The sequence below is a fragment of the Phyllostomus discolor genome, chromosome 8, assembly GCF_004126475.2.
Source record: "Phyllostomus discolor isolate MPI-MPIP mPhyDis1 chromosome 8, mPhyDis1.pri.v3, whole genome shotgun sequence".
In the NCBI taxonomy this organism is placed as follows: Eukaryota; Metazoa; Chordata; class Mammalia; order Chiroptera; family Phyllostomidae; genus Phyllostomus; species Phyllostomus discolor.
Window position 1 is genome coordinate 43,484,430 of NC_040910.2, and position 25,939 is coordinate 43,510,368.

Consider the following 25,939-nt stretch of genomic DNA (forward strand, 5'->3'; position numbering starts at 1 on the left):
GAGCACCAGCCTGTGAACCACAGTGTTGCAGGTTTGATCCCCAGTCACGGCACATGCCTGGGTTGTAGGCCAGGTCTCCAGTTGCAGGCACATGAGAGGCAACCACACATTGATGTTCTTCTCCCTCTCTTTCTTCTTTCCTTCTCCTCTCTCTAAAAATAAATAAATAAAATCTTTTTAAAAAGAAAAAAAGATTTAATTTATTTTTTTAGAGAAGGGAAGGGAGGGAGAAGGGAGAGAAATACTGATGTTGGAGAGAAACACTGATTGGTTGCCTCTTGTACACACCCTCAATGGAGTACCTGGCCCATAACCCAGGCATGTGCCTTGACTGGGAATCCAACCAGCAACCTTTCAGTTTGTGAGACGATGCCCAACCCACTGAGCCACACTAGTCAGGGCATCCAGCCACATTTGTTACTTCACTGCTCCTCAAACAGCCCAGACACGGCCCTACCTCAGGGCCTCTGCACTTGCTGTTGCCCCTGCCAGAAACGCTCGCCCCCTAGATGTCGCAGAGACGGCTCCCTCACCTCCTTCAAGGCTCTCCCTAACAGTCAACTCTGTGAGGGCAAGGGTTTGGGTCTGTTTTGTTCACCGTTGTGTCTCTAGTGCCCAGCACAGGGCTGTACACACAGTAGGTACTCAAGAAATGATATTGAATGAACAGGCCCATCCAGCAAATGGGACTCGTGATCTCATAGCCAGGAAGCACGGGGCAGGATGGGTGCCCCTGCCTGGCAGGTTCTACATCCTCCCTCAAGCCCCTCCCCCTTTGAGGCCCCACCCCCTTTACCTTGTGGACCCGGGTGATGACCTCCAGGCCCACAGAGCCCACCAGAGCTGCGATGTCATCCAAGAAACGCCCAGGGAAGCGAAGCTTGCGGGGCGTGTCCAGCCGCTGGCTCAGAATCAGGTGCAGGGCCATGCTTTTCACCTGGGGGCCGGGTGAGAGCAGGGCCAGGCTTCAGGGCTGTAGGGCGGGAGGGACTGGCCAGAGGGGGGTGGGGCTTGAGCCCCATCATAGTTCTGAGCTGCAGGCAGGACCTCAGTGGGTCCCAGGCTGAGTGAACAGTTTAGGTTAGGTCTCAAATAGTACCACAGGGGTTTCCTTCTCTTTCTGAGGACGTCTGGTGGGGGGAGGGGGGGATTCTCCTCACTGGGTAGGGTCTTTCCCAGTCTCATAGGGAAAGTGGGTGGGGGGCTCTTCTCTCTACGGAGGGTCCTCTCTCCAGGGAAAGATCCTCTTAGGTGTCTCCTCTATCTCTACATGGGAGTCTCTTGGGACCATTTCTCAGGGGTCTCAGATACAATCTTAAGGGCGTCCCTCCCCAGCGAGCGAGTCTCCCCGGGAGCCTCTTGCTTGCAGGCAGGGGAGAGGCTGGCTCACCATGAGCTGGAAGAAGAACCAGGCGTGCTGTAGGACGGCCTCACGCACGGCACTGCCGCTGACCACCCACTGCAGAGCCAGCTCCTCGTGAAGCAGCTGGAGGCAGGGGCAGGGGTCACAGAGAGCGGGGGCCCACCCTACCCGCCTCTGGAGGGCATGAGAGGGGAAAATGAAGCTGGAGGGCTGGGGGTTAGAGCAGCAGGAGGCCATGCAGGAGGGAGGGGGCAGGAGTCATGTGTGCCCTTTCCCTGGGCTCTGCAGACTCTGCTGGGCTCGGACAGGCGCTCTGGACCCCTTTGCCAGGCCTAGGCCAAGACTGAGTCCCCCACCCTCTGCCTCCCACTACCTTCAGCACTGTGGGTCTCGGCTGGGTGGCTGGTGGGGCCAAGGAGGAGCTCTCGAGGTAGGAAGAGGTTCGGCTAGAGTTGCGGTCGATGGCCTATGAGGGGGTGGGGTGAAGAGGGTGGGATGGCATGGAGGGTTAGTGTGGGTCCAGGCAGTGTGCACAGGAAGACAGCTGGGTGGCATGGACTGAGGAAAGATGTGTCCGTGTGGAGGTACTATTGCAGTGGGGGCATGGATGGGGAAGGAGTGTGACAGAGATGACGATAACAAGGAAAACACAGCAAGGAGGGGTCAAGCACGGTGAACAGAGCAGATGAGATTGTGGACCAGAGAGCCAGCAGGCAGGGAGTGCAGAGGGGAGCACGGATGGAGCAGGACCAGGCAGGGACATAGGTGGGAGAATGGATGCAGAAGTGTAGGTGGGGAAGGTGAAATCACTGCAGGTGGAGAAGGAGAGTGTGGACAAGGGAGGAGAGAGTGAATGAGTCAGTGAGTCCAGGGGTGGGCAGAGAAGGAAAAGGGCACAGATGGGGAGGAGGGAGAGTATAGACAGAGGAGGCTAACGTGAGGATGGAGCAGGAGAAAGAGGAAGAATTATAGGACAGAGGAGGCAGATGGTGATGAGAGGCAGTGGGAGCAGCTGAGAGAGCCCTAGGTTCCACGCCTGGCCCCACTCCAGCCTTGCTTGGGGCTTCGTTGTGACTCAGTGTCCCCATCTGTGGAATGGGTATGGGGATTCAGCCACTCACCCCTCCTCCTTTCTTGGTCAGGAGGTGAGGATGCTGGCAGGGAGAACAGACCCAATGACAGAGGTGGCCCAGCCCTGGGACATTCCCAGGCCTCTGCCTCAGCACTGGAGGGCCCCCAGCTCCCCTAGTCCCAGCCACATGCCCTGGCTTCTCAGCATGCACCAGATGGGCCATTTACCGCCAAGGCCGGCTTCAGGGCCACCTCCTACCTGGGATGCCCACCCTCCAGCCACCTTGTCACATCTTATGTGATCTTCAAAGCTGACACCTCAGAGATCTGAGGACAGTGGGGAAATCCTGTTAAAACTGCAGGGGGGTTGGCAGAACCCATAAACCCAGATTCCTAACAATATTGGGAAAACCTGTCCAAAAGTCCCTCTGTTCCTGCTGCTAACAGTCCCCTGGACCGCCACGCAGTGCAGGGCGCCTGGAGCACAGGCACAGGGCAAGAACAGGGCCTGGGACACATGTGCGCCATCAGGTCCCAGCAAAAATGTCATCTCTGGAGAAAAGCCCCAGACCACCCCAGGGGGCTGGTGGCCGGATTTCTGTCTGTTTCCTCAGGCAATTTCACTCTGCACTCACACAGCTGATGCACTTGTTTCATGGTGCCTATCACCCCAACTAGCCGGCAGCCTGGGGGCAGGGCTGGGCCAAGGTCCACCTCGCCAGCAACAGCCCACCTGAAATGCTCTAACTCTCTCCCAGGCTCCAGACTGCTGCACTGAGCACTTTCCTTTGAATCTTTACATCTGAAAATTCAGAGCCTGGGATGCAGGGCGAGCCCGTAGTGGAGCCAGGATTCAAACCCAAGTCTGTCTAGGTGCCTGGGAAGAGGCAGAATAAGGGGAGCTGCACACAGGGATCCCTCTTTGTCTGACACAGGATGGGGGAGCCTAGATCTTCAGTTCTGTTTCCTTGGGATCATTCAGATTTCTATGTCACAGGGACAGTTGAGAGTCTCCTGAACAGAGTGGATTAAAGGGAGAGAAACAGGCCATGCAGGGCAGTGGGGTTATAGTGGCTGGGTTTGCATATCATTAACATGCTATTTACATACCACCCATCCTTTCTGTCTCTGCCTGAGGCTGTGGTCCATGTGGCAGCAGAAGGCTGATTAAAATAACCCTGTGATGCCTACTACATGGACTCCACAAACCCAAACAAAGGCAGGAGGGGTCTGCCGCCTCCTTCAGGAAGCCCCCCTAGGTTAGTTGGCCTCAGCCAGGATGTAGGAGGAGCTCATGCTAAGGTGAGGTCACACGCGTGCAGGTGCAGGGAGGGAGGGCACCTGTCTGGGGTCGGCCCCACAATATGGGGGTGCCCGGCGCAGCACAGCCTTGCTGCCTCCTGGAGCATAAGCGGAATTCACCCAGGAGTGTGAGCGGTCGATACCCTGGAGATACACGGGTAAGTGGTAGAATCCATGGGCAGACAACAAAGAAACCAGCATGAAAAACCAAGTGTGGCCCTGGCTGGTGTGGCTCCAGGGACTGAACACCGGTTGGATTCCCAGTCAGGGTACATGCCTGGGTTGCAGGCCAGGTCCCCAGTAGGGGTGCATGAGAGGCAGCCACACATTGATGTTTCCCTCTGTCTCTTTCTCCCTCCCTTCCCCTCTGCCTATAAATAAATAAGTAAATAAATAAATAAATAGGAAAACCAAGTGCGAACACTGCCTTGGACCATATGCCCAATATGTACCCACAAAGAACCCTGGGAAACTGGTGTGTGCATACGTGCACAGGGTGCATGAGTATACAAACCTGTATTTGCATGTGCATGGGACACATACACACCTGTGCCCGAGTGTCCATGCACGGGGCAAACACACATGTGTACCCATGTGCACACACGCACACACGGCACATACGAACACCCACCCATGGAGACTTGTGGGGCACACACGTGTGCCCCACACACGTACATACATGGGACACATGTCCCACATGTGTGCACCCACGCTTGGGCACATGTATGCACCACACATGGAAACACACATATATGCACCCACAGGGTGTACACACCTTTGGCACACACATACATACACCCATGTTTTTATGTGCACTGGGTACTCATTTCATATCCCATGCATGTACATATACAGGGCACATATGAAATGCACCTGTGTACATATGTGCATGGGGTACATATGTAAATGTGCCGGCTGCACTCTGTATACACTGCTCTTTTAACAAGCAGGCCAAGTTCTAGCAACCCACCCTTGGGTCAGCCCCAGAGCGTGGAGACCAGTGTAAACCCCACAGTTCCCACCCATCCTGTGACAGCCACAGCCCGGTTCTGCTGCCCAGGGTCCAGCCTATGTCCGTGTTGTCACCTGTTGTTTCCCGCCATCCATCAACACTGAAATCCTTCATTCGCCCGACCACTGAGGCTAGAGGTTCCAGGGTCCCCCTCATCCTACCTTGCTGGCCAAGATGCGGGACACCTCGTCGTCCACAGAGCCGGGGGCCACGGCCAGATCAGGATTGCTGCTGCTAATGCTCTTAGAGCGAGCCAGGTAGAGGCTCGCAGGGCGGCCAGGGCCACGGCCCAGTGTGGCAGGCTGCACTGTCACCGGAGGGGCCCCTGAGCACAGACAGAATATGGTCAGCCACCCACCTACCTGCCCCGGTGACCTGCCCCTTCCCAGTGGGCTGCCTTTGGTGGAGTCATCTTCTTATTCAGAGACTCCAAGTTTCTCACCTGTAAAATGCCTTATAACAATTTTGGGGAGACTAGAAAACACTGAGAACAGTGCCTGTCACATAGTAAGTGCCCAGAGTGGGTAGTGGTTATTATTAATTATTTAACAAATGAGAAAAAAATCCAACTTTTTTGAGTACTCCCTGTGCCTAGCATTTTGCAGGGATTACTATGTCATTTACAATTACCAGCATCCCCAGGAAAGGGGGACACATTATTGCCATTTTACAAAAAGGGAAACAGGTTCGGAGAGGTGAAGGCACTTGCCCAGGGTCACAGAGCGCACAGGAGGCAGAGCTAGGATTCAAACCCAGGTAACCCTGCTTGAGTACCTGCTTGCTGATTGGCTGAATCACCTGCCAGCAAGTATACATAGACCACACTGGTCGGGATGGAGCAAAAAGTTGTATCTCCTGCAAGGTGCCCAAACCAACCAAGGCCTGTGCGGCCTCAGGACCTCTGCACATGCTGTTCCCTTTGTCTAGTCCGCTTTCCTCCTAGATATTTCCTGTCCTCTAGATTCTCCCCCCAATACTCACCACCCAGGAGGCTGGACTCGGTGCCAGGCAGGCGGAAGGCATAGTAGACATAGGCAGCCAGCAGTAGGCAATGACCACGGGCATCCTGGGCAGCTTCCAGACTCCGATGGATAAGGCTGACTACATGAGCCATTGCTTCAAAAGCTCCACGACCCAGGTTCACTGCCGGGCAGAGCAGAGGTCAAATTTCTTCCTGACAGACTTTATGGTCCAAGGGATCATGTGGCCATCAAAGGGTCACAACCTTGTGAGTTGGGGGTCATTTTCTAGATGGGAAAACTGCGGTCTGAGGCCATGCCTGCTCACCAATCTGGCCGCCGATGATTGGGGGCCGCACGACCAGACGCACGAGCTTGTCCAGCACGTGGTGAGAGAAGGCAACGAGGAACTCAGGGCTTGTGAGGCGCAGGGCTGCCAGGCTGGCCCGCAGCTCCTGCTCCACGGTGCCCTCACTCAGCACGCCGTCCTTGAGCCGGAATGGGAAGGCGCCCTCCTCCAGGACGTGCACCAGGGTGAAGAACTTATCCAGGTATGGGTCCTGGGTGGGGGGTCAGGGGTGAGTGGGGAGGGGCCAGGGCCCCTGGTCCAGGAGATTGAGCTGGGGGCTGAATGGGCAGAGACACTGGGGCCAGGGATCAATGAATCGATAATAAATAAGAATAGGGATGAGACACTAGATGAAGGAGGGGAGGAGAGAGGGGGCAGGAACCACAGAAAGACCAGGGGCAAATGTGGGGGAGGAGAGACCATGCGCAGGGCCAAAGCCCCAGCTGGGGTGGCCACTGGCACTGCTGCCCTGAGTCAGCAGCTTCCTGGGAGACAGGTCCAACTGACCCAAGTCACATCCATGGCCCAAGGCCAGGCCTCTCCCTGGTCAGTGGGAACTGTTGCCCAACTCCTGGGTTCCTGTCCTACCCCCTACCTGGGGATGCACGGAGGACACGGCCATGAGCTCCACGCTGAACACACCCTTGTGGCCATCCACCCAGCGCATGCCCGGCAGCGCCACCTGTGGGAGGGACACACCAGTGGGCACTGGCTGGCCGCCCCTCATTGATCAGGCCACCAGCCCCAGGCATTGCAGCTATTTCGACACCACAGCCTGAGTACGGCCCTGCCTGGGGGAGCAGCTGTACAGCCTGGCCCCAGCCCAGGGAGGCGGGTGGGGCAGGGGCAGTTGGGAGGGAGCACTATGAGGTTCCACTGAGCAGGCTGAGAATGGAGACCCAGGGTGAACATTAACTGAAAGGAATGAATGAGGAAATAGCATAATGGAAGTCTTGGGGCCCCAGGGGCATTACTACACAGCTCAAGGATAAGTAGGAGGGTAACAATGCATTCGTGGAGTGGGTGGGGATAATTGGCCCTGAAGCACTCCTGGGGACAGGATCAGGGAGGCAGGCAGGGCTGCTGGTGCGGGACAGTGAGTGCAAAGGCAGGTGCACTAATGAGGCAGGGACAGTGGGAGACAGGGAGGGACACAAGGGGCAGTAAGACAGAGAGGCAGTAACAGGGCTGATGAGGCAGCCGGGGGCCCTGGAGGCCCTAACAGAGGACAACAAGGCTCCCAGGGGTGTGTGTTGATGGGAAGGAAGGCAGGGCATGAATGGGGGACCATGAGAAGAGTGGGGAATGCTAACAGGGATTGCTGAGGTACCGGGTGTCGGTGGGAAGGTGGGTAATGAATGTACTCCCAGGGGCCCAAGAGGCAGGAGCCTGGAACCAGGAGGGCGAGGGTAGGGTGTGGGCTGGGGCACCTACGTCAGGTGTGAGCATGGAGTAGCTGGGCGGGGGCTGGTCCACAGACACAGGGAGGCAGAAGGGGCCAGTCCTCAGGCGGCCGTGCTGCAGCAGTGGGATCCACTAGGAAGAGGTTGGGGGTCAGGGGTGGGCCAGGAAGGGGCCAGGAGGGCTGGGGCAGGGCATGTGGGCTGGCGGGGCGCCTCACAGTAAAGCCCACGGGAGTCTCCAGGGCTGTGCCAGGCCGGGGCTGGCAGCTGACGTGGTAGAAGGTGAAGAGCAGGTGGTGGTTCTCAGTCACACACGCGGGAAGATGCAGCTTGAACTCTTCGTAAAACTCGGGGGACCTGGCAGGACCAGACTGGGGTTCAACTGGGGACTAGGATCCTTGCCCGCCCCACCGCTCGGTCACCGGTTCCCCCAGTGCCGCCGGCCCCAGCCTCTCTGCTCTCCACCACGGGTTCCCCCACTAGCACTTCCAGAACCTGCCCTCCCCCTGCTCCTGTCCCCCCCGTGAGCCCCCTGTCCCCACACCCTGCCTACTTGTTGTGGTAGACCACCGGTGTGAAGGCCTCTCGGGTGAATTCGCTGCAGCTGGACTTGCCAAAGATGACCTGGGGGAGCAGGGCCATGAGGACCCCACCAGGGACACCTCACCCACCTCTCCCGGGCCCAGTCACTGACCGGCAGGGCCTGGCCGGGGTCCTCGCCAGCCATGTACTGCACTCGCACGGCGAGGTTGCGCACGGAGCCCTGGCGGCTGCTGAAGTTGAGGCTCTGCGGGTACACGTAGAGCAGGTTCCTGTGGGGACAGGGGTGGGGGCGTCAGAGGGACGGAAGAGGCTGGGCTACTGGTATAAGCCTGGCCTGGGACACGGGACAGTGACCACACGGCTGGGGCATGGAGGGCTGGGTGCAGAGCAAGTAGGGGTGCAGACAGGGGCACAGTCCGGACTGGCAGAGGAGTGGAGACAGATGGGCACCCTCCAAGCACAGGCGGGGAAACTGCGGCGGGGGCGGGAACACGGAGCGTGGGGGCACTCAGAAGGTGAAGTGAAGCAGAGGGCAGGAGGACAAACAGGTGTTCAGGGCTGAGGTTCCAGGTGCCCCTGGTAGCCAGTGGTCAGGCATAAGCCCTGCCTGGGCTGACCCGCCCCTCACCCACTGAGGGGCCTGTCTACCCTTTGCCCCAGGAGAAGCCACTAGTTATATGACCCATCTCTCAGGTTGGAAAACTGAGGCTACAGTCAGTGTAGGGGCTTGGCTGGGGTTGGAGGTCTGCTTCCCTCCCTAGGAGTAACTCTGTGCAAGCCCTGACCGCCGCCTGGGCTTCAGGTTCCCTATCTGCACAACAGGGCCTTTGAGCCCCAGCTGAGCCTCCGTAACTATACCAACGATGACAGCAGGACCGACAATGACGGCACCAAGCACTAAGGGGGCACCTGTGTGCCAGGCTCTGTTCTGAGCACTCAACATAAACTAATTTACTTCTCACAGGCAGTTTGTGGCACATGACTAATGTCACCCCTTTTATAGACAAGGAAAGGGAGGCACTTGCCCAGTTATCCAGGGAAAAAAGGGGCAGTCAGCATTCATCTGGGAGATGTGTGGGTCTGGCAGTCAGGCTGTGTGACCTTGGGAGTCTCTGCCACCTGCACCCACTCCCCTGGTTCTCAGCCAGGCCACCAAGGGCCCCTGGCACCCCAGGCTCATGGGGAGGGTATGCGATCAGCTGCAGTGACGGCAGCGGAACAGCCCTGGGCAAACCGGAGGGACTCATAAAAGACTCACTGTTATTACCACTACTCTGTGCCTATCCCACAGGTGGGGAAACCAAAGCTTGAAGCCTCAGAGGCCAGGCTCTGAGGCCAGGCCCCCAGCAGAACCTGTGCCTGGCCTCCCCCAGTGCCCCCAGCCCACACCTGGCCCTGAGCCCTGGCCAGCGTGATTCCAGAATGGCCCAGCTGGACATTCGCCTGATGCAACCATCGTGCCACCGCCAGGCCCTTGCACAACACAGGCACCCCACTGGCTGGTTAACGATTGACCGGGGGTTAAAGGGTGTCAGGACATAAAAGGAGGCAGCAGTGGTGCCGTGGCTGTACCTCCAACGCCTCAGCCATGCCCGTGCTCACGCTGTGTCTGCTGTGTGCCCTAGCAACGGAGGCCTGGCCTGCCTCTGCAGCCCCCGTGGGGAGCCTGGAGCCAGCACAGCATGAGGAGCTGACCCTGCTCTTCCATGGGGCCCTGCAGCTGGGCCAGGCCCTCAACAGTGTGTACAGGGCCACAGAGGCACAGCTGGTGGAGGCCAAGCATAGCCTCGGCCTCTATGGCCGTGCACTGGGGCTTCTGGGGCAGGAGGTCAACCAGGGCCGGGATGCAGCCCAGGAGCTACAAGCAAGCTTGCTGAAGATGCAGGTGGGCACTGCGGTTGGGGTGTTATAGGGTACAAATCTGCAGTGGAGTTATGTCTAGGGGGTGAGAAACTGGGTTTGCCCAGGAAGGGGAGATTCCTGGAATACAGTACTTTCAGTGTTAAAATCAAGAATATCCCAGGCAAACAGACAAGTTGGTCATCCTACTAATGTCTCTCTAACTACTGATCAGATGGAAGAGGATGCTCTAAAGCTGCAGGCAGAAGCCACGGCCCAGGAGCTGGGAGAGATGGCCCAGGGACAGCAGGTGCTGCGGGAGAGCATGCAGCAGCTAGAAGTCCAGCTGAGAGGTGCTTGGCTGGGCCATGCCCATCGAGAATTTGAGGACTTAAAGGTAAGGAGCTCCCAGCCCTGGAAGAGTCAAGACCCTGATTCCCAGCTAGAACTTGCTTCTAGAGCAAGTGCCAGAGAGCCCCCCTACCCAGGTCAGCCTCCCAGCACCACGGTTTCTATCCTGTGTGACCCTGGACGAAACCCATATCCCTTTCCATTGCCCAGTTTCCCCACCTGCAAATAAAGGCAACAGCTGATGTCTCAGAGTGGAGCCTGGGACTCGATGCAGATAAGATACTCAGTATGGGGCCAGAAAGATGCTAGGTACTCAACAAATGCATACTTTTAGATGCATTTCTTGCAACAAATGCAAGAAATGTAATTGGTAACATTTCTTGAGTTTCTAGAAAGTACCCAGCACTATGCCCTTTAGTAATTCCTATCATGCTCATAATTCCACCAAGTGAGTCCCCTTTCTTCCCCATTTTATAGATGGGCAAGTTGAGGCCTAAGAGTAGCAGTGACTTGCTGGGTCATACTGATGCGATGGGAGGATGAGCTGGGTAAGATCTGGGGATGGGAGGTGAGGCAGCCCCCAGCTGAGGTTTCTTTCCTGACCCCACAGACCCTAGCTGATAAGCAGAGCCACATCCTATGGGTCCTCAAGGGCCACGTGCAGCGACAGAGGCAGGAGATGATGGCTCAGCAGCACCGGCTGCAACAAATCCAAGAGAGGTAAGCCTGGCGGGGCTTTCGCGTGCAGGGCAACTGGACTGGGGGTGTGCAGAACGGCTGAATGGAGGCCCTCCTGCCTTGGCTGAGCCTTATCTTCTTCTCAGACTCCACACAGCGGCGCTCCCAGCCTGAGCCTGACCGGTGGAACTGAGGATGAGTCGTGCACCAAGGGATGCTCCCACATCCCATGTGGCCCCCACACAGGGAGGAGAGTGGCCTGTCTGCTGGGGTTGGCCAGGCTGCCGCGCCCGCTTCCGGCCACGGAGCAGACACAGAAGCAGGTGGGGTCGAAGGCAGAAGACATGGCCCCACTGAGGAGGGGTGAAGGAAGACACATGTCCCTCCATTCCTACATACATACCCATTAAAGCAAGTAGTGGCATCTCACCCTGGGCGTCTTATTTGTGTTGGGGAGAAAGGGAGCCTCAATTTGCATGATGCCTGAATGCCCCCCATTCAAGTGCCCAGCTGGGTCCTAGAGGCTGTACCTGTAGCTTGTGTGGGGAGCGTAGACCTCACGGGTGGGGAACTCCAGGATCTCCTTGGTGGGCCGGCCCCTGGGGTCTGGGTAGGGCTTGACATGAAGCAGCTCCGGGGACAGGCAGAAGTGGGGGTTCTCAGGGGCCGGGGAGATGTCGATCTTGAGCTGGGCTGGGGAAGGGGAGCTAGTTTGCACCTGCCTGGGAGCCTCTAGGCTGGGCCCCATCCTCTCTGGGCTTTGGGGTGAGGGGCCGAACTCTCCCACAGTTCCCTCTGGTGGCTGCCCTTCAGGTACTAAGGCCAGAAGTCGCCCTCAACTCCCACCTCTTGCCCCCATATCTGATCAGCTCTGCCCCTCAGCAACTACATCCCTCAAATGACCCAACATCTGTCTTATTTATTCTGTTTCTAATCCGTGGCCCCCACTGGAAGGTCCAGCCTGAGGGTGGGATTTGTCTATCATGGTCACTGTTGCATCCCCAGGGCCACACACAGCAGGTCGGTGTATTTGTTCAGTGACTGTATGAGTGACACCTCTTTTTTACGGGTGCGCCACGCACCAGTCACTGGCCGTAGACGCCGCAGCAAGGATGACGGGCGCCGCATGTCAGCCAGGAACTTGAAGAGATCCTCATCACTGAGCCGCTCGGCTTCCTGCACCAGACCCATCCCCATGAGCTGAGTCCCCAGGGCCTGTGCGGCCACCAGGGTGTCCCTTGGCACCCCTCCCCTATGGCCACAAAACCTGCTTAAAGAAGTTCGTGACTGTTAGTGTGGCAGGGCGGAAGCTAGAGAAGCTGCAGGCGTCGTCCCCGCTACTCATCCGGTCTGAGGGCCCCCGACGGCGGCGGTCAGCCCAGGAAGGTCGGCGCTCTGGGGTAGGCAGTGACAGGTAGAGGCACAGAACAACTTGGCAGACTCAACCTAGTACAGAGTACAGCCAGCAGAGGGCGCCCCTTCCTTTTCCCAGTAGCCCCGCCCCTGACCTTCAGCCCCGCCTCCTCACCACCCTCTGAGTCGGAATCACGGTCAGGCTGCCCAGCGCTGCTCACGATGTTGGCTAAGTGCACAGCCGTCCAGGCAAATGGCATGCGGTAGCGGCCCAGGCGGGTGCAGAACTGCTCGGCCGCCAGGCGCAGCTTCTCCAGCTTCTCCTTGTTCTGTGGGAAGACCCTCCGATATCCTCAAGCTCAGTGCCCCCGGCCTGCTGAATGCAGGATCTGCCCTGCCAAGTGGCCCATTCATCACCAGGACCAGCCCCCACCTGCTTACCTTGGCTGTGTCCGCCTCCTTCATCACCATGTAGGGCTCACAGCACTCACTGATGTCCCCCTGCTGTAACACCTTCTCCAGCTGAGGGGCAGGCAGGCGGGCCCAGTGAGGCACTGCTGGACCCTAACCTCCCCACCCTACCCCTAACCTGAACCTGTCATGAGCCCCCAGACACCTCAACCACTAGAGCTTTTGCTCTAACACCTCCTATGGCTCCCACTGTCCTTGGGATTCAGTGCTAGCAGTGGACTTGCCTGGCCAGCTGTCCCCTCCCCACCTTTTGAACTCCCCCCAAAGCCTAGGCTCCATAGTCTCCCTACATCTACAATTCCTTATTGGTACGAACAGAGGCCACTCCAAGCACAGCTCTGGGCTGCAAGAACTGGACTTCAATCCTGAGTGTTCCTCAGTTGTGGGATCCTGGACCAGGTCCCTTACCTGTTCCCCATCAGTAAAATAGAGCCGTGGCAACCCCTACCTCCCAGGACTGCTGTGAGGACTAGAGACAGGACTCCCTGAGAAGCCTGACTGACTGAGCAGTACCTGCCTATAGCTGCCCCACTGATATCACTAGTGTAACCTAACTGAATGTTTGGAAAAGGATATTTGAGCTCACTCCTGGAAACAGAAAATCCCAAATACATGTGCCAACTAGGTCTTTCCTCCCCTAAAAAATGGAAAAGCTCTCCAGTTTAAAAAAATATTTTAAATGCCTGTCCCCTTATGCCAGGCTTCCATTTCTCTACAGGCTGCTCACTCATGGGTCTTGGCTTGACTGTCGTCACCTCTCCACAGAAGCCCTCAGTGATTTCTCTCCACCTGGGCCAGGAGTCTCCTCTGGGCTTGGCCCACTGCCTGCACTTTCCCCACAAGAGGCCTGCTCATCCTTCTTTGGACATGTCTGTGTTCTTCCACGAGAGCAGGGACTGCATTCACCATTACCACCCCCTCGCCCAGCCCCAGTGGGCACCTTGATGACCAGGAAGATGTCAGGCGAGGGATAGGTCACGGAGAAGATGGCGGAGCGGGCCAGGGTGGAGATGGCCGGATGGGTGCCGTGGGCCCGCAGCAATCCCTTCATGGAGTCTGAGTTCAAGTCAAAGTAGAAGTTCTCCGAGATCTGGGGGCAGAAGAGGCAGCTGGGCCACCACCTCCAGAAAGCCCAGGCCCTGCAACGAGGAAGGCAGTGAGGGAGGAAAGGAAAGAAAGGGGCTCCTACCTTCTTTTTCTCCCGCACGTCGTACAGGGCCAAGATGCCGAAGATGGGCTCGATCTCGATCTCGAACCTGTGGGAGAATGGGGCCATCTGGCAGAGGCTCTCCCTGACCCTCCCACCATCCACACCCCTGCTTCCTCTCAAGGCCCAGCCCGGCATTGGCGCAGCATGGGGGGCATCTAATTCCCACTGGGCCACACAGAACCACCATTTAAGGGCTTGCAGAAAAGACCTGTACCATGTTGCAGAAGAGGAAACTGAGGCACTGATTTTTTTCTCCCCTCCTCTGTCAGTAACTCACACAGAGCCCCTCACCCAAAAATCATGGCCTTTGTTCAGCTGGCAGAGTCAGCTTTGTGCCCAACAATCTTCTCCCCCAGCTTGAAATCCTCAACTCTTGGGCCTCCCTATCTCCTCTCTCTGGGGTGTCCTCTTCCACCTGTGCCCACCTCCCTATCTTACTCTGCCTTGCCAGCCCCCACTCACTATCTGCCTTTTTAAAATTTTATTTATTTTTAGAGAGAGGGGAAGAGAGGGAAAAAGAGATGGAGGAGGGAGAGAAACATCAATGTGTTGTTGCCTCTCGTGCACCCCCTACTGGGGAACTGGCCTGCAACGCAGGCATGTGCCCTGACTGGGAATTGAACCGATGATCCTTCCATTTGTAGGCCGACAGTCAATCCACTGAGCCATACCAGCCAGGGCACTACCTGCCTTCTAAGAAAGTATCTTAAAACTTAAATTTTGAGGCTCCCCACTGCCCTGAGAACAAATCCCTGCATGGCTTGACCCTGCCCCACCTCTTGGTCTTTCTTCCCCTCTCCAGAGGTCTCCCTGCCTTTGGGTATGCTGTGTACCCCACCTAGAGTCCTGTGTGGTCATCCCACCACTACAAACCCTGTACACAGTAGGCACTCAATGAGTGTTGAATGAGTGGATGAGCACACAGAGCCGGTTCCCAACTCTTGTGCTTGGGGCAGGCAGCCTACCCAGGCCTCGAGCCAGACAGGCCTCCCTTTCCTGCCTCCGTCCAAGCAGGAACTCAGGATGGGGGGGTGGAGCCAGGCTCAGGTCCAAGTCCACATCCTGTTCAGCTCTGTTCCCACACATTTTTGGCTGCTCCCTAGGGGGCTGATGTGGAAGGGGCCTCAAGCCCCAGGGTCACCAGCACCCCCTCCACCTGGGTCCATGGAGTGGGCCTGTGCTGGCCCCTGGCCTCACAGGTTGTGTGCTTTGGGGCACCATAACTTCACCATGCAGTGCCTGGGTTTTCCCACTTGTGTCCACTTCACAAGATTGTAGAGAATAGAGTTAACGTATGCGAAGAGCTGAGAACAGAGTCTGGCACACAGCTAGCACTTAAGGATTGGTGGCTTTGAATAATAAAAAGGGAAGCATTATTTCCCGCCTAAGAGCCCACGGCCTCCTTGGTCTCGGGGCTGCACACGGTCGAGGCATGGCTCTCGCAGCGAGCACCACATGGGTGCCACACCGTAACCTATCCAGCCCCCTTGCGTTTCTGAAGGGATGGGCAGGTAAGCACACTCACTTTAGAGACAGACACTTGACCAGGATCCTCTGTCCGAAGTGTTCGTGGGGCGGGTCCGGGTAGCTGCAGCGTTCCACGACCTCATCCTGCCAAGAGCCCAGGGGCAGCTGGGACGCGTCCTCCTCCAATGTGCGGCCTGGGACCAGCTCTACCCCAGCCTCACTCCCTTGCCTCTGAGCTTTTGCACATGATGTCCCCAGCTTGTCAGGCCTTTCTTCTCCCCTCCTCTTTATCTGGCTGACCTCTGCTCATGGTTCAGGTTCCAGCTTAGCTGGCACTTCCTCCAGGAAGCCCTCCCTGACCCCTGAGGCCTGGGAAGGCACCTCCTCCAGGTGCTCACGATGCTCTGCTGCAATGGGTCATATGGCTGGGGCACTGAAGGTCAGGTGAGGGACAATCACCAGCACCTTATTGTGGTACTCCTCTGTCTGGGTTATAATTTCCTGGTGGGAGGCTCTCTCCTCCACTGGACTGTAAATGTGGGTGGGAAGGGATTGGGTCTGTCTAGCCCATGTCTGTATCCCCAGTGCCTGTCACACAATAGGCCCTCGAACACGTTGGTTGAAAAAATACAGAGATATACTGTAGGTACCTACTAAAAACTGGATAAACACAGATGTATACAGAAAGCATTTGATTAATGCTGACTGGAGATATCTATACCTATATCTATATATATATTAGATACCTAATAAACATTGATTGAATAAATATAGGAGTATACAGTAAAAACTCAATAAATCACTGAATGAAAACATAGGTGTATATACACACTAGGTAACCAAAAAAAGTGGGTTGGATAAATATAGGGGATATAATAGGTGTCTAATAAAAGCTATGAAAAAAAAAAGCATATACACTAGGTGCCCCACCAACAAGCACTGGTTAGATAAACAGAGGCACACAATAAGATCTCAATAAATCCTGTTTGATTCAAGATAGGACTATACAGAAGGTGTACAATAAGTATTTGGTTGAATAAATATAAAAGTACATATTAGGCAACCAATATAAGCCACTGAATAAAATACAGGGTATACAGTAGGAGCCCAGTACATGCTGGTGGGGTACTATATCGGGATACAAGTCAGTTGGATGGGTATTGGCCTCAGGGCCTATGTGGGCCTGCAGGCACCCACCTCGTCAGGCGCCGGGTAGAGGGTGAGCAGGGTGCGGGGCCGGTGCTGCCTTCGCAGGGCCTCGTTACGCCGGTCCACGTCCTCAGGGGCCACGCGCTCCAGCAGCGAGGGCAGCAGCGAGTCGGCCGCCAAGTTCCTCAGGTCGAAGATGCCAGAGGCGCCGCTGCTTCTCGGAGTGTCCTCCGGGGAGCCCGAGGAGTGCCGGGGGTCATCCTGTCAGTGCAAAATGGTCAACCACTAAGTCACCACTATGAGGATCACCTGGTGGTTTTGCTGACCCTCCTTGTGGAAGCTTACTTGGCAAGCCTCCCTCCTTTACCACTGTTGGCAAGGCTATTCCCATCCCCATGTTCTGGGCTTCACATGACCCTCCTCTGGCTAATCAGAACACAGCATCTACCAAGTCCCAGAGAGTGGCTCCAAAGTGAGGACATAACTGGACTGGGCCAATGAGAGCCTTCCCTGGGACTCCGCTCACTGTTGCCAGGAGAGGGAGAGTCCTTTTTACTGGAGCTGTCACTGGCACAGGATCCTGCCTGACCTCCCAGATAGAGCAATGGTCTGAGCCAGATTGCCCTGGTTCAAATCCCAGCTCTGTAACTTCGGGTCTGGATCCCAACTCTAAGGGCCTCAGTTTCCCCAACTACATCTATAAATAGGAACAATGAAAATAATAACAATAACCCTTGGTATGATCATCATTGTTATAAAGTAGCTGCTTAATAAATGTTGGATGACAAAATATAGGCTAGGGACCTGGTAGGACAGTAAAGGCCCTCTAATCACCTTGCTGTGCCTCAGTTGTTTTACCTGTGAAATGGGTGTAATGGTTGCCCTGCCTCACAGGACAAGTATTAAACATTCCATATACACTAAGCACTTAATAAATGTTTACAACTATTACCTTAACTTTTCACTCATGAGGCCAATACCTTTCCTTTTGAATTCAAGGCTCTTCAGGTCATTTCTCACCACATGTGACTATGAGCTGAGGCTGGAGGCCACACCCCCTACCCTGCAGTGCCCCCCCGCCCAGGACTCCCTCACCGAGTCCTCTGGGCCGCACTTCTCATCCCCAGAAGCATCCTGCTCGAAGACCTGGCGGGTGAGGCCCTTCTGCCGCTCTCGCTGGGTCTCTGCGGTGATGGGGCTGTACGCCACACTCAGATGCTGGTACCTAGGAGGAGGCGGGGCTGGGTGGGCAGCAGGGACCAGGGACCCTCCAGGCTCCCTGATGCACCCCGACACACCTGCAAGGCCCAGGTGATGCCAGCAAGGCCGCCCACCTATGCTGTACTCTATCACTGAAGTCCAGCTGTCCTTGCAGGCACAGTGGCAGACCAGCAGGAGGACCAGCTGCAGACAATGGGCTCTTCTGCACTGCGACCTGGCCTCCTGACCCTCCACCCTGAGCTGCCCCCAGCCAGACCCACCTTCTGTGGGCGATGATCCAGTCCTCTGTGTACATCTCCACCGCAGCCCGCACCTGGGCATCCAGCTTTCTGCATAAAACAAACTCAGGGTAAACAGAGGCTGGGCGGGCAATAGAGGCTCACAGAGGGCGTGACTTATCCACAGTCACAGAGGAGGCAGGATCTGAATTCAGGGCTGCTGGGAGTTTGACAGGAAAGGGGGTGCTGACGGGGTGGTGCATGGAGAAACAGCGGAGTTACAGCCAGGAGAGCGCGGGGTTGAACCCACTCATCCTTGGGAATCCCGAGCTCCGTGGTCCGGCATTCTCGGGGCTGCAGCAGCAGCTCCAGGTCATCCGCTGGAAACTCAACCAGGTCTCGGAGGGGCCCGGGCTCAGCATCTGGCGGCCGGCTCAGTATCACATCCTCAAAGTCCAGGGGCTCAATGACTTCAGTCAGTGGGACCTGGGACAGAGGAAAGTGGCTGTGACCCCTGCCCTGGGCACCAGGAATGGGGGTGGAGGGTGAACGTGAGCACGGGTGGGCCTCAGACTCGAATAAGAGGGCAGTGGGAGCCATGAAGGGTGCTGGAGCTGCAGAGGTTCCACGAAGGGCAGTGACCTCAGGCTCTCCTCTTCCACCCCAGCTCAGCCAGCCCCACCCCTCCTTCCAGGCAGGAAATCACACCCTGTTCCTGGAAGCACAGGGAACTAATGCTGGAAGGAAAGGCCTGTTAACCGCTACAAAGAAACAGACAATTCCTAAGGCCCTGTGGAAAGATGGCCCCACCCCCTCTCCTCTGCAGCTGGAGGTACCTCCCATCCCCTAGGCTGCCCTCCCTCCATCTTCATCTGGGTGGTCCAGGCAGCAGGAGGTGGGGCGACATTAGGCTGGAGCCTCTCCTACCCCCACCTCGACCACCCACTGGGATGTACCCCCCCCCCACCCCAAGGAAGCAGCTGCAGAGAAGGGGACCACCCTCCCCACTCACAGGGAAGCAGGAATGGGGACAGTGTAGAGCCCAGGCCGGGAACCCCTTCCCTGCCTCAGCTAGGTCAAAGTCGCCCCTGTTTCTCCTCAGGACAGGGCACGCAGGGGGCCAGGGGGTGAGTCAGAGTCGTGGCAGAGGGGAACCCCGCCTGTCAGAAGGCAGGGTCAGGGGCACCTCCCCAAAACTTACCCCCAGGGAGCTGCTGCAGCGCCTGCTGGAGTGGGGAGAGCCACTGCGTTCCCGGGACACTTGCTTCCGCACCTCGGCCGCCACTGTCCTGTGGGGACAGGAAAGGGGCCGCTGTGGGCAGGAAAGCTTGGGCAGCAGGGTCCTGAGACCCGGGGCCTTGGGGCCAACAAGCTCACTCTACGAGAGGAAAGTCCAGGCTGTGGTGAGAAAAACACAGGCTGCGTGGCCAAGAGAATGCCGACTTCCAGTTCCAGGTCACACACTGTGGGCCCCTCCGGCCCTCCCCGCCAAGCACAGACCAGGCAACTGCCACCGGGCAGGGCCTGAGGGGCAGAGATGCCTCTCTGTCCAGTCCCCCACCCCCACACCAGCACTCTGGTCCCCGTTTTCTCATCTGGGAGACCTCCGTCTACCCTGAGGTCCCTCAAACACATCCCCACCCTATGCTTGCTTGCTAGAGGGCCTTAGACAGGTCACTCCTGCCTCTGAGCCTCAGTTTATGCATTTGTAGCTGCCCTGCCCTCTCAGGGCTGCCATGGGGACCTGAGCAGGGGCCTGGCAATCAGAAGGCTCTCCACACATGTACGTTCTCAGGGAGTCTGAGATGAGGCTGAGGGTGCGTAAGAGGCCAGCATAACTCTCAGAGCACACCCTGCAAGCAAGCAAGGTGAGGGCTGTGGCCTTCTTGAGTCCCTAAACCTGCATTGCCCTTCAAAGTCAGGGAGGGATAAGACCCACCGGGAGAGGGCCAACAGGGGAATTTGGGACAGACCCAGTGGGGGCAGGGATTCCCCTGCCCTCTGTTCCTTCAGCAGAGCTTGGAAGCAGGGGAAGGAGAGGGAGCCACGCAGTTGCCTGGGAAAAGTGTGCCAGGCAGTGGGGAGAGCAAGTGCAAATGCCCTGAGGCTGGGCTCTGTGCTGAGCAAGGGACCCCTGATCTCCGGGAAGCCGGAGCCAGGACTCTGTGGTCCCCCCTGAAGGCCCCAGCCTTGCGCCCTGCATATAACAGGTGCTCGAAGGAATGAGTGAATCCCTCCCAAACTCCCAACTGGTCCAACTTTCTTAAATCACCGTAAGTTGGGGGAAGCCCCAGACCTTTAGGTTGTGTGGCTTTGGGCAGTTGAGACACCCTTTCTGGGCCTCAGTCCCTCTGAAAGTTTGGAAGGCAGTTGCCCGAGTATTCAGGCACACTCCTTCTGCTTCCAACTTTTCTGCTTGGTGATTTTCATAATGCAAAGTCGTGCTCCCAAAAAGTACCACCCTGAGGACTGCAAACTTGATAGATGGCCCACAGGCCACCAATGACATAGACGTGTGCCGTGGGCCCAGGTAAGCCTGGGGAGAGGGAGGGGGAGGGGAGACTGGAGCCAACTGAGAGCCTCAGCCCCAACCGGAAGCCCCTGAATTCAAATCCGAGCAAGTCAAAAAAATTTGACCATGACCCTGATCCAGCGTGGGGACTTCCGGGTTGAAGCCCCAGCCTCACTCCTTTCCCGTCCCTGTATTCTATCCTTCTGCCAACTGTCTGTCCCCCAGTGTTGCTTCTGTTGGCTGGTGGGAGGGGGAGATTCTAGGAAATTCAGAGGATGTTCAAAACTAAGGATTTGACCTGGAATTCCCAAAATTGGAGCCACCTCCTCTGGAAGCCTGGGCACACAAGAACTTTGGGGATAATGTATGAAAGACTCTGGGACAAGGGACCTGCCTGTGTCCTGGTCCCAGCTGTTCTGCAGCTGCTGTCCCAGCGCAGGGAGGGGGTGGGGGAGGCTGGAGCTCCAGCTTCAGTTTGTCATTAGGCTCAGAGAGAGGCCCCAGGAGTGGGAAAAGGACGGGCCCACAACGCCACAGCTGTGGGAGCCAGTTCCTGAGCTGGGGGGCTCTGTACTTGGACCTGCCCGTGGCCCTAGCACCCGGGAGACCGTACCCACACCTTGGGGAGCTGTGTTGGTCACAGTGCCTGGCACATGATAAGCACTCAGTTAAGGCTCGCTGTCACTGTGTTGCTTCAAAGAGGACCTTGGGAAACTGGAATTCTGGCCCTGGTTTTCTTGATTCTAGAGCGAGCGGAAGGGAGACAGAAAGAGGAGGAGGGACACATCCATGCAAGAGAGAAACATCAATCGGTTGCCTCTTGCACGTGCCCCGACTGGAGACGGAACTCGCACCCCAGGCATGTGCCCTGATGGGAATCAAACCAGCGACCCGGCAACCCAATGACCCTTCGGTTTGCAAGACGATGCCCAACCAAGCTACACTGGCCAGGGCCTGGCCCTGTTTTTGACACCAAGGTGAGAGAGGCTCAGAGAAGGGTCGTACTCCACCGAGGGTCAGCAGCAGAACACCGCAGGGCCAGCGCTGTGTTCAGGCAGAAGCCTGCGCCTGTGCCCCTCCGCACTAGGCCCTCCGTGGGGCCCGTGAGGGGGGCTGGGCCAAGAACAGGGGCTTCAGAACCTACTTCGTTCCTGCCCACACGCACCCTGCACACCGGTCTTGTCCAGCCTTGGGGATTCAACGCCTTCCAAGCTCTAACGAGTCCTCAGGTCCACCCTGTGTGGCACCTGCCTCCCTCGCGTGCCCACACGGGGTCCTGCAGGCCGTATGACCACCGCCTCCCGACTCACTAAGGGCAGCCCTAGCCTCTTGGGTGTTTGGAGCCCACTCCTGGGGGTCACCCCCACCTCTCTCTTTCTACCTCCCTATCAGATGCCCCGTATAAAGCACGTTTCAAAAAGGCGGGCAAACTGTTGAGCTGAATTAAGTGACTTCCCCCAGAAGTGGTCTCACAACCGAAATGAGGCAAACTGTGAAGATCAGGTGGTGGACCCCGCCGGGTGGATCGGTTGGTCGCAGCATCATGCCATACACCTAAAGTTCTCTCTAAAATCAATACAAATATATCCTCAGGTGAGGCTTAAAAAAAAGATCAGGTGGCGGTTATAGCTATCGATGAGATACAGCCTCTGAAGGTAAGAAACTGACAACCCTGCGCGACACTAAAGAGAAGCTCAGAGGGGAAGGAGGGAGCACCGCTGGAGACCAGGGACTGCCCCCAGGGCTGGCCGGATTAACAGAGGTCTACCCTCACAGGGGAGGAGGACAATAAAATCAGAACAAGAATGACAGATGCTGCGAATGCTGTGTGTTCCCACTTGTGCAAAAAGTGAGGGAAGAAAGCGAATCCAAATAAAACCACAAGGAGATTCCTCTTCTGATCCTACACCATCCCCCTGAACTGGCAGAAAATTTTAAAGACAAATGGTATAACTGCCGGTGACGAGGCAGAACAACGGTGACGCTCACACACTGCTAGTACCACCCCCTTGGAAAACCGTCTGTGACTGTCCAGGGAAGTCAAAGACATGCCCATCCAGCAATTCCAGTTGGAGGCGCAGGGACTCGGGAGGAAACACGTGACCAGGAATGTTCTCAGCAGCCCTGACAGTGTCAGCCCCAGAGTGAAACGACTCATGTGTTCCTTGACCAACGACAGAGAATGAACAGGCAGGGGAATACCATGCAGTGATGCAAAGGACAAACCTGACTTCGGGCAAAGGGACAGGTAAACCTTCCTCCTGACATTACTCCGGGTGAAAGCTGGTCCTCGTGATTCCATTTACACGATGTTCTCACTGGCCAGAACTAACTGGCAGCAGACAAGGAGCCGCCTTGGATGAAGAAACCATAATCCGAGTGAGGCGAGATGGGCAGAACGAGGTGCAGCCTAGGAGGGGCTGCTGGCCCGGGGAGGCCCGGGAAGAAGGAGCCAGCCTCGCTCTTGACCTGAGTGACCTTTTCCTTGGCGCGTGTTTTATTATTACTCTTTAAACGTCACACTTCCTGCGTGCATGTCTTGCCTAACAGTTTTTTAAAAAGGTAATGAAAGCCCTGGCTGGCGTAGCTCAGTGGATTGAGCGCGGGCTGCGAACCAAAGTGTCGCAGGTTCAATTCCCAGTCAGGGTACATGCCTGGGTTGCAGGCCATGACCCCCCGCAACCGCACACTGATGTTTTTCTCTGTTTCTCTATCTCCCTCCCTTCCCTCTCTAAAAATAAAAATAAATAAAATCTTTTAAAAAAGGCAATAATGATACATGCAATTACTCATATTCGCAGATGTATTTTGGGACAGAGCAGGAAGGAGCCACTTCCTCAAAATCCTAGAGGTACCTTTGGAATTTCATCAATGTCTGTTTCATGGCCCTCCAGCAGTCCTACAAACTGTCTTTAAACGAGAAACGCAAGCTGCCACATCAGACCGCTGAGGGCGGAGAGAAGACACTGCTGACAGATGCCCAGGAAGGACGAACAGACTCGCTTAGGGATATGCGGTGGCAGGGAGAGGCACCGTTTCCAAGATTGTTCTGGACTCTGGGGCCACACACTTCTGGGCTCACTTCCCCACAAGAGACCCTCAACAATGACCTAAACAGTTTCAATAGTTATGCTTGTGTCAAGGGGCTCTGGTGACAATTAAACAATTGACATCCCAGAGGGAGACCAGTGTGTGATAAGCATGTTATAAGTGCTGGCCATTTTCACCATTCTATATTGTATTTTATTTTAAATAGCACAAATGAAGAGAATGAACAAATTATATTGCATACAATAACGTTTGTCTATGTTATTTACATTCATTAGAGTTGGTACTTTTAAGTTCTTCTCCAAAATCTTGTTTTTTCTGGAATCTGTTCATTAAGAAACTGGGGGACTGCCTTATGTTCAGGTTACTGTGGCGTCTGTGGGATGAATGAGTAAGTGAAGGCCCAGACCTGGGCATGCAGACACCTGGATGTCTGCTCCCAGCTCTGGAGACCTCATCACAGAACAGCAGGAAAGCTTGAGCCATTTGCTTGTGCTTCAATTTCACTGAGGCCCCAGGATCTCTCCTTGCTCTCCTCACCCTAGGCTTTGTAGCATCTGTTCCCCAAGGTGGGACCCAGGACTCCCACTCACAGGGTAGGAGCCAGCACCCAAGGACACAGGAACAGACCGAGGGACACCAAAGATCTAAGACAGAGAGATGGTTCAGAGACAGAGATGACAGACATAAAAATTGCCCCAGCCACCAGGTCATGTCTCTGTTTAGAACCCCTCCTGGCTCCCCTTTGAATGGGGATAAAAGTTAAAGCCCCCCCCAAACCCGCAAGGCCCTGCACCATTTGTTCCCACTGTCCCCTTCCTCGCTCTCACTCTCAGGTGATCTGTGGCCACATCATGCCTTTGTGAACGCACAGGACCTTTGCACTGGTCCTCTCCGGCGTTTGGACCCTCCTCCCACACGGGGCAGGGACCCCTGCCTCGCCTCCTTCAGATATTTGCTCAAACGTCACTTTCTCATCCAGGCATCCCGGGCCCACCTCCCATGTCTGCAACAGCCCTACCCTCCTTAAGTCCCTTCTCTGCCTGGGTATCCCCAGAGCACTCGTCACTAACAAATATTCCACTTTACTGTGCTTCTCATCTGTCTCCCGCACTGTATCTGCCCCCAAGGGTAGGATCTTTTCTTGTGTCTCCATCAGGACAGTGCTGGACCCACAGGCTGGCTTTTTCACCTGGGGGTGGCCAGGCCGGTTCCCCTGTGGAAACGGCCATAAGCAGATTCTGACCCCTCTGTGGGGACAAAAGCCCCAACGGGGAAGAGGCTCTTCATCCCCAGAGTCTGACATCCTTCTCCCAGGCCACGGAAATGGATCCCCCAGCGCCTGGTGCCTGTCCCCTCCCCCGTCTGCCCACCAGCTGGTCCTGTCCCCAGCCCCCACTCTCTCCATTCAATCATCCATCCATCTCCAGCCCGTCCAGCCGGTGCTAGGAGAGCCTGAGCAGGGCGGGGGGACATCCACAGCTGTCCCCTGCCCCCCAGACAGCTGGACCCGAGACCCTGGTGCGAAGGGGTGGGGGAATGGAAAGCACGGGAAACTTATCCATAAGGTTCAAAGGCTGCCAAGAGTACTATCCCTGTTCCCAAATCCCAGCGCCCCAAACCAGGCACAGAGGATGGGACGAGCTCGGGGACCGAGAAGAACCAGGAGGTTGGGAGGGAGCGCAAATGACGCCCGGCTCCAGCTTTCCCTGCACCACCACCTCCAGGAAGGCCCCCGGGCCACGCCCCCACGGTCCCACCGCTCCCAGGGTGGACCTCAGCCGCCATCGTACTCGCTGCCCGGACGCGACCCCTAGCTCGGACCCCGCCACCCTCCCGCCTCCACCGGCACTGGCGGACTTGGCGAAGGCGGAAGGGTCTTGAATGGGGGGCGCCCAGGCAGGGTTGGGCCGGACCACCCTGGGGCGGGGCTCTGGCACGTGGGGCCGCCAGGAAGGGATCCAGCGGCCGCGCTACCTGTTGATCTTCTGCGCGAAGGCGCGGCGCTCGGCGGCCGCCATGGCGCCCCACGTCCCAACACAGCCACTGCCGCGCGCACCGTCTGGGTCGTGGACACCGCCGCCGCCTCCTCCCGGTTCTGGGTAGCCGGGCTGGGCGGGGCGGGGCCGGGGCCGGAGGCGGGGCCCTTCCGGATGTCCCGGGCGGCTCTGTGCTGCCCCTGCCGGCCAGAGAGGCGCGGGTCCCCCAGCTGCCCCTGCCCCCTCGGGGCTGGAGTGGGGAAACTGAGGCTCCAAGGGGGGAGAGGAGGAGGGGCACCAGAACTGAGGTTGGGGTTGGGGGGTCGTCGGGCTTCGGGGAAGGTGCTTTCTGCCGTCTGACTAATAATCACCATAATAAGTATAATCTCCAGTAGTTATTGAGCATAGCCCTGCATTCACCTGTGCGACAGGAACTCTCAT

General features: G+C 56.8%; 2 protein-coding genes across 6 annotated transcripts in view; one reads left to right on the plus strand and one right to left on the minus strand.

Moving 5' to 3' along the window:
- Positions 1-25,629, minus strand: part of DOCK6 (dedicator of cytokinesis 6) — a 40,983-nt gene extending 15,354 nt beyond the window's left edge. Inside the window, exons 1-26 of one of the 5 annotated variants that reach the window (XM_028519250.2) lie at positions 25,497-25,629; positions 19,161-19,248; positions 18,270-18,445; positions 18,002-18,070; positions 17,616-17,745; positions 16,569-16,781; positions 15,430-15,515; positions 13,884-13,950; positions 13,635-13,784; positions 12,665-12,745; positions 12,399-12,552; positions 12,138-12,265; positions 11,953-12,046; positions 11,401-11,563; positions 8,154-8,271; positions 8,013-8,083; positions 7,678-7,816; positions 7,491-7,592; positions 6,652-6,738; positions 6,036-6,267; positions 5,730-5,891; positions 4,910-5,073; positions 3,776-3,880; positions 1,737-1,829; positions 1,391-1,486; positions 797-937 (exon numbers count right to left, since the gene is read on the minus strand). In XM_028519250.2, coding sequence (XP_028375051.1) covers positions 797-937; positions 1,391-1,486; positions 1,737-1,829; positions 3,776-3,880; positions 4,910-5,073; positions 5,730-5,891; positions 6,036-6,267; positions 6,652-6,738; positions 7,491-7,592; positions 7,678-7,816; positions 8,013-8,083; positions 8,154-8,271; positions 11,401-11,563; positions 11,953-12,046; positions 12,138-12,265; positions 12,399-12,552; positions 12,665-12,745; positions 13,635-13,784; positions 13,884-13,950; positions 15,430-15,515; positions 16,569-16,781; positions 17,616-17,745; positions 18,002-18,070; positions 18,270-18,445; positions 19,161-19,248; positions 25,497-25,540 — 3,153 coding nt within the window. In that variant the 5' untranslated portion in view covers positions 25,541-25,629. Of the gene's footprint in view, positions 1-796; positions 938-1,390; positions 1,487-1,736; positions 1,830-3,775; positions 3,881-4,909; positions 5,074-5,729; positions 5,892-6,035; positions 6,268-6,651; positions 6,739-7,490; positions 7,593-7,677; positions 7,817-8,012; positions 8,084-8,153; positions 8,272-11,400; positions 11,564-11,952; positions 12,047-12,137; positions 12,266-12,398; positions 12,566-12,664; positions 12,746-13,634; positions 13,785-13,883; positions 13,951-15,429; positions 15,516-16,568; positions 16,782-17,615; positions 17,746-18,001; positions 18,071-18,269; positions 18,446-19,160; positions 19,249-25,496 lie in introns of those variants that run through there. The other 4 variants (XM_036034360.1, XM_028519251.2, XM_028519252.2 and 1 more) reach the window with 4 other exon arrangements.
- ANGPTL8 (angiopoietin like 8) lies at positions 9,345-11,299 on the plus strand. Its single transcript, XM_036034362.1, has 4 exons — positions 9,345-9,887; positions 10,077-10,238; positions 10,803-10,912; positions 11,017-11,299. The coding sequence occupies exons 1-4, from the start codon at positions 9,591-9,593 to the stop codon at positions 11,042-11,044; spliced, it is 597 nt and encodes a 198-aa protein (XP_035890255.1). The 5' UTR covers positions 9,345-9,590; the 3' UTR covers positions 11,045-11,299.
- Positions 25,630-25,939: the final 310 nt, after the last annotated feature.

Excerpts from the sequence above, each read along its gene's own strand:
- ANGPTL8 (XM_036034362.1), top strand. The coding sequence starts at position 9,591 with ATGCCCGTGCTCACGCTGTGTCTGCTGTGTGCCCTAGCAACGGAGGCC. Across the intron at positions 10,239-10,802 it reads GAGAATTTGAGGACTTAAAG|ACCCTAGCTGATAAGCAGAG; the intron begins GTAAGGAGCTCC and ends CTGACCCCACAG. Across the intron at positions 10,913-11,016 it reads CTGCAACAAATCCAAGAGAG|ACTCCACACAGCGGCGCTCC; the intron begins GTAAGCCTGGCG and ends TCTTCTTCTCAG.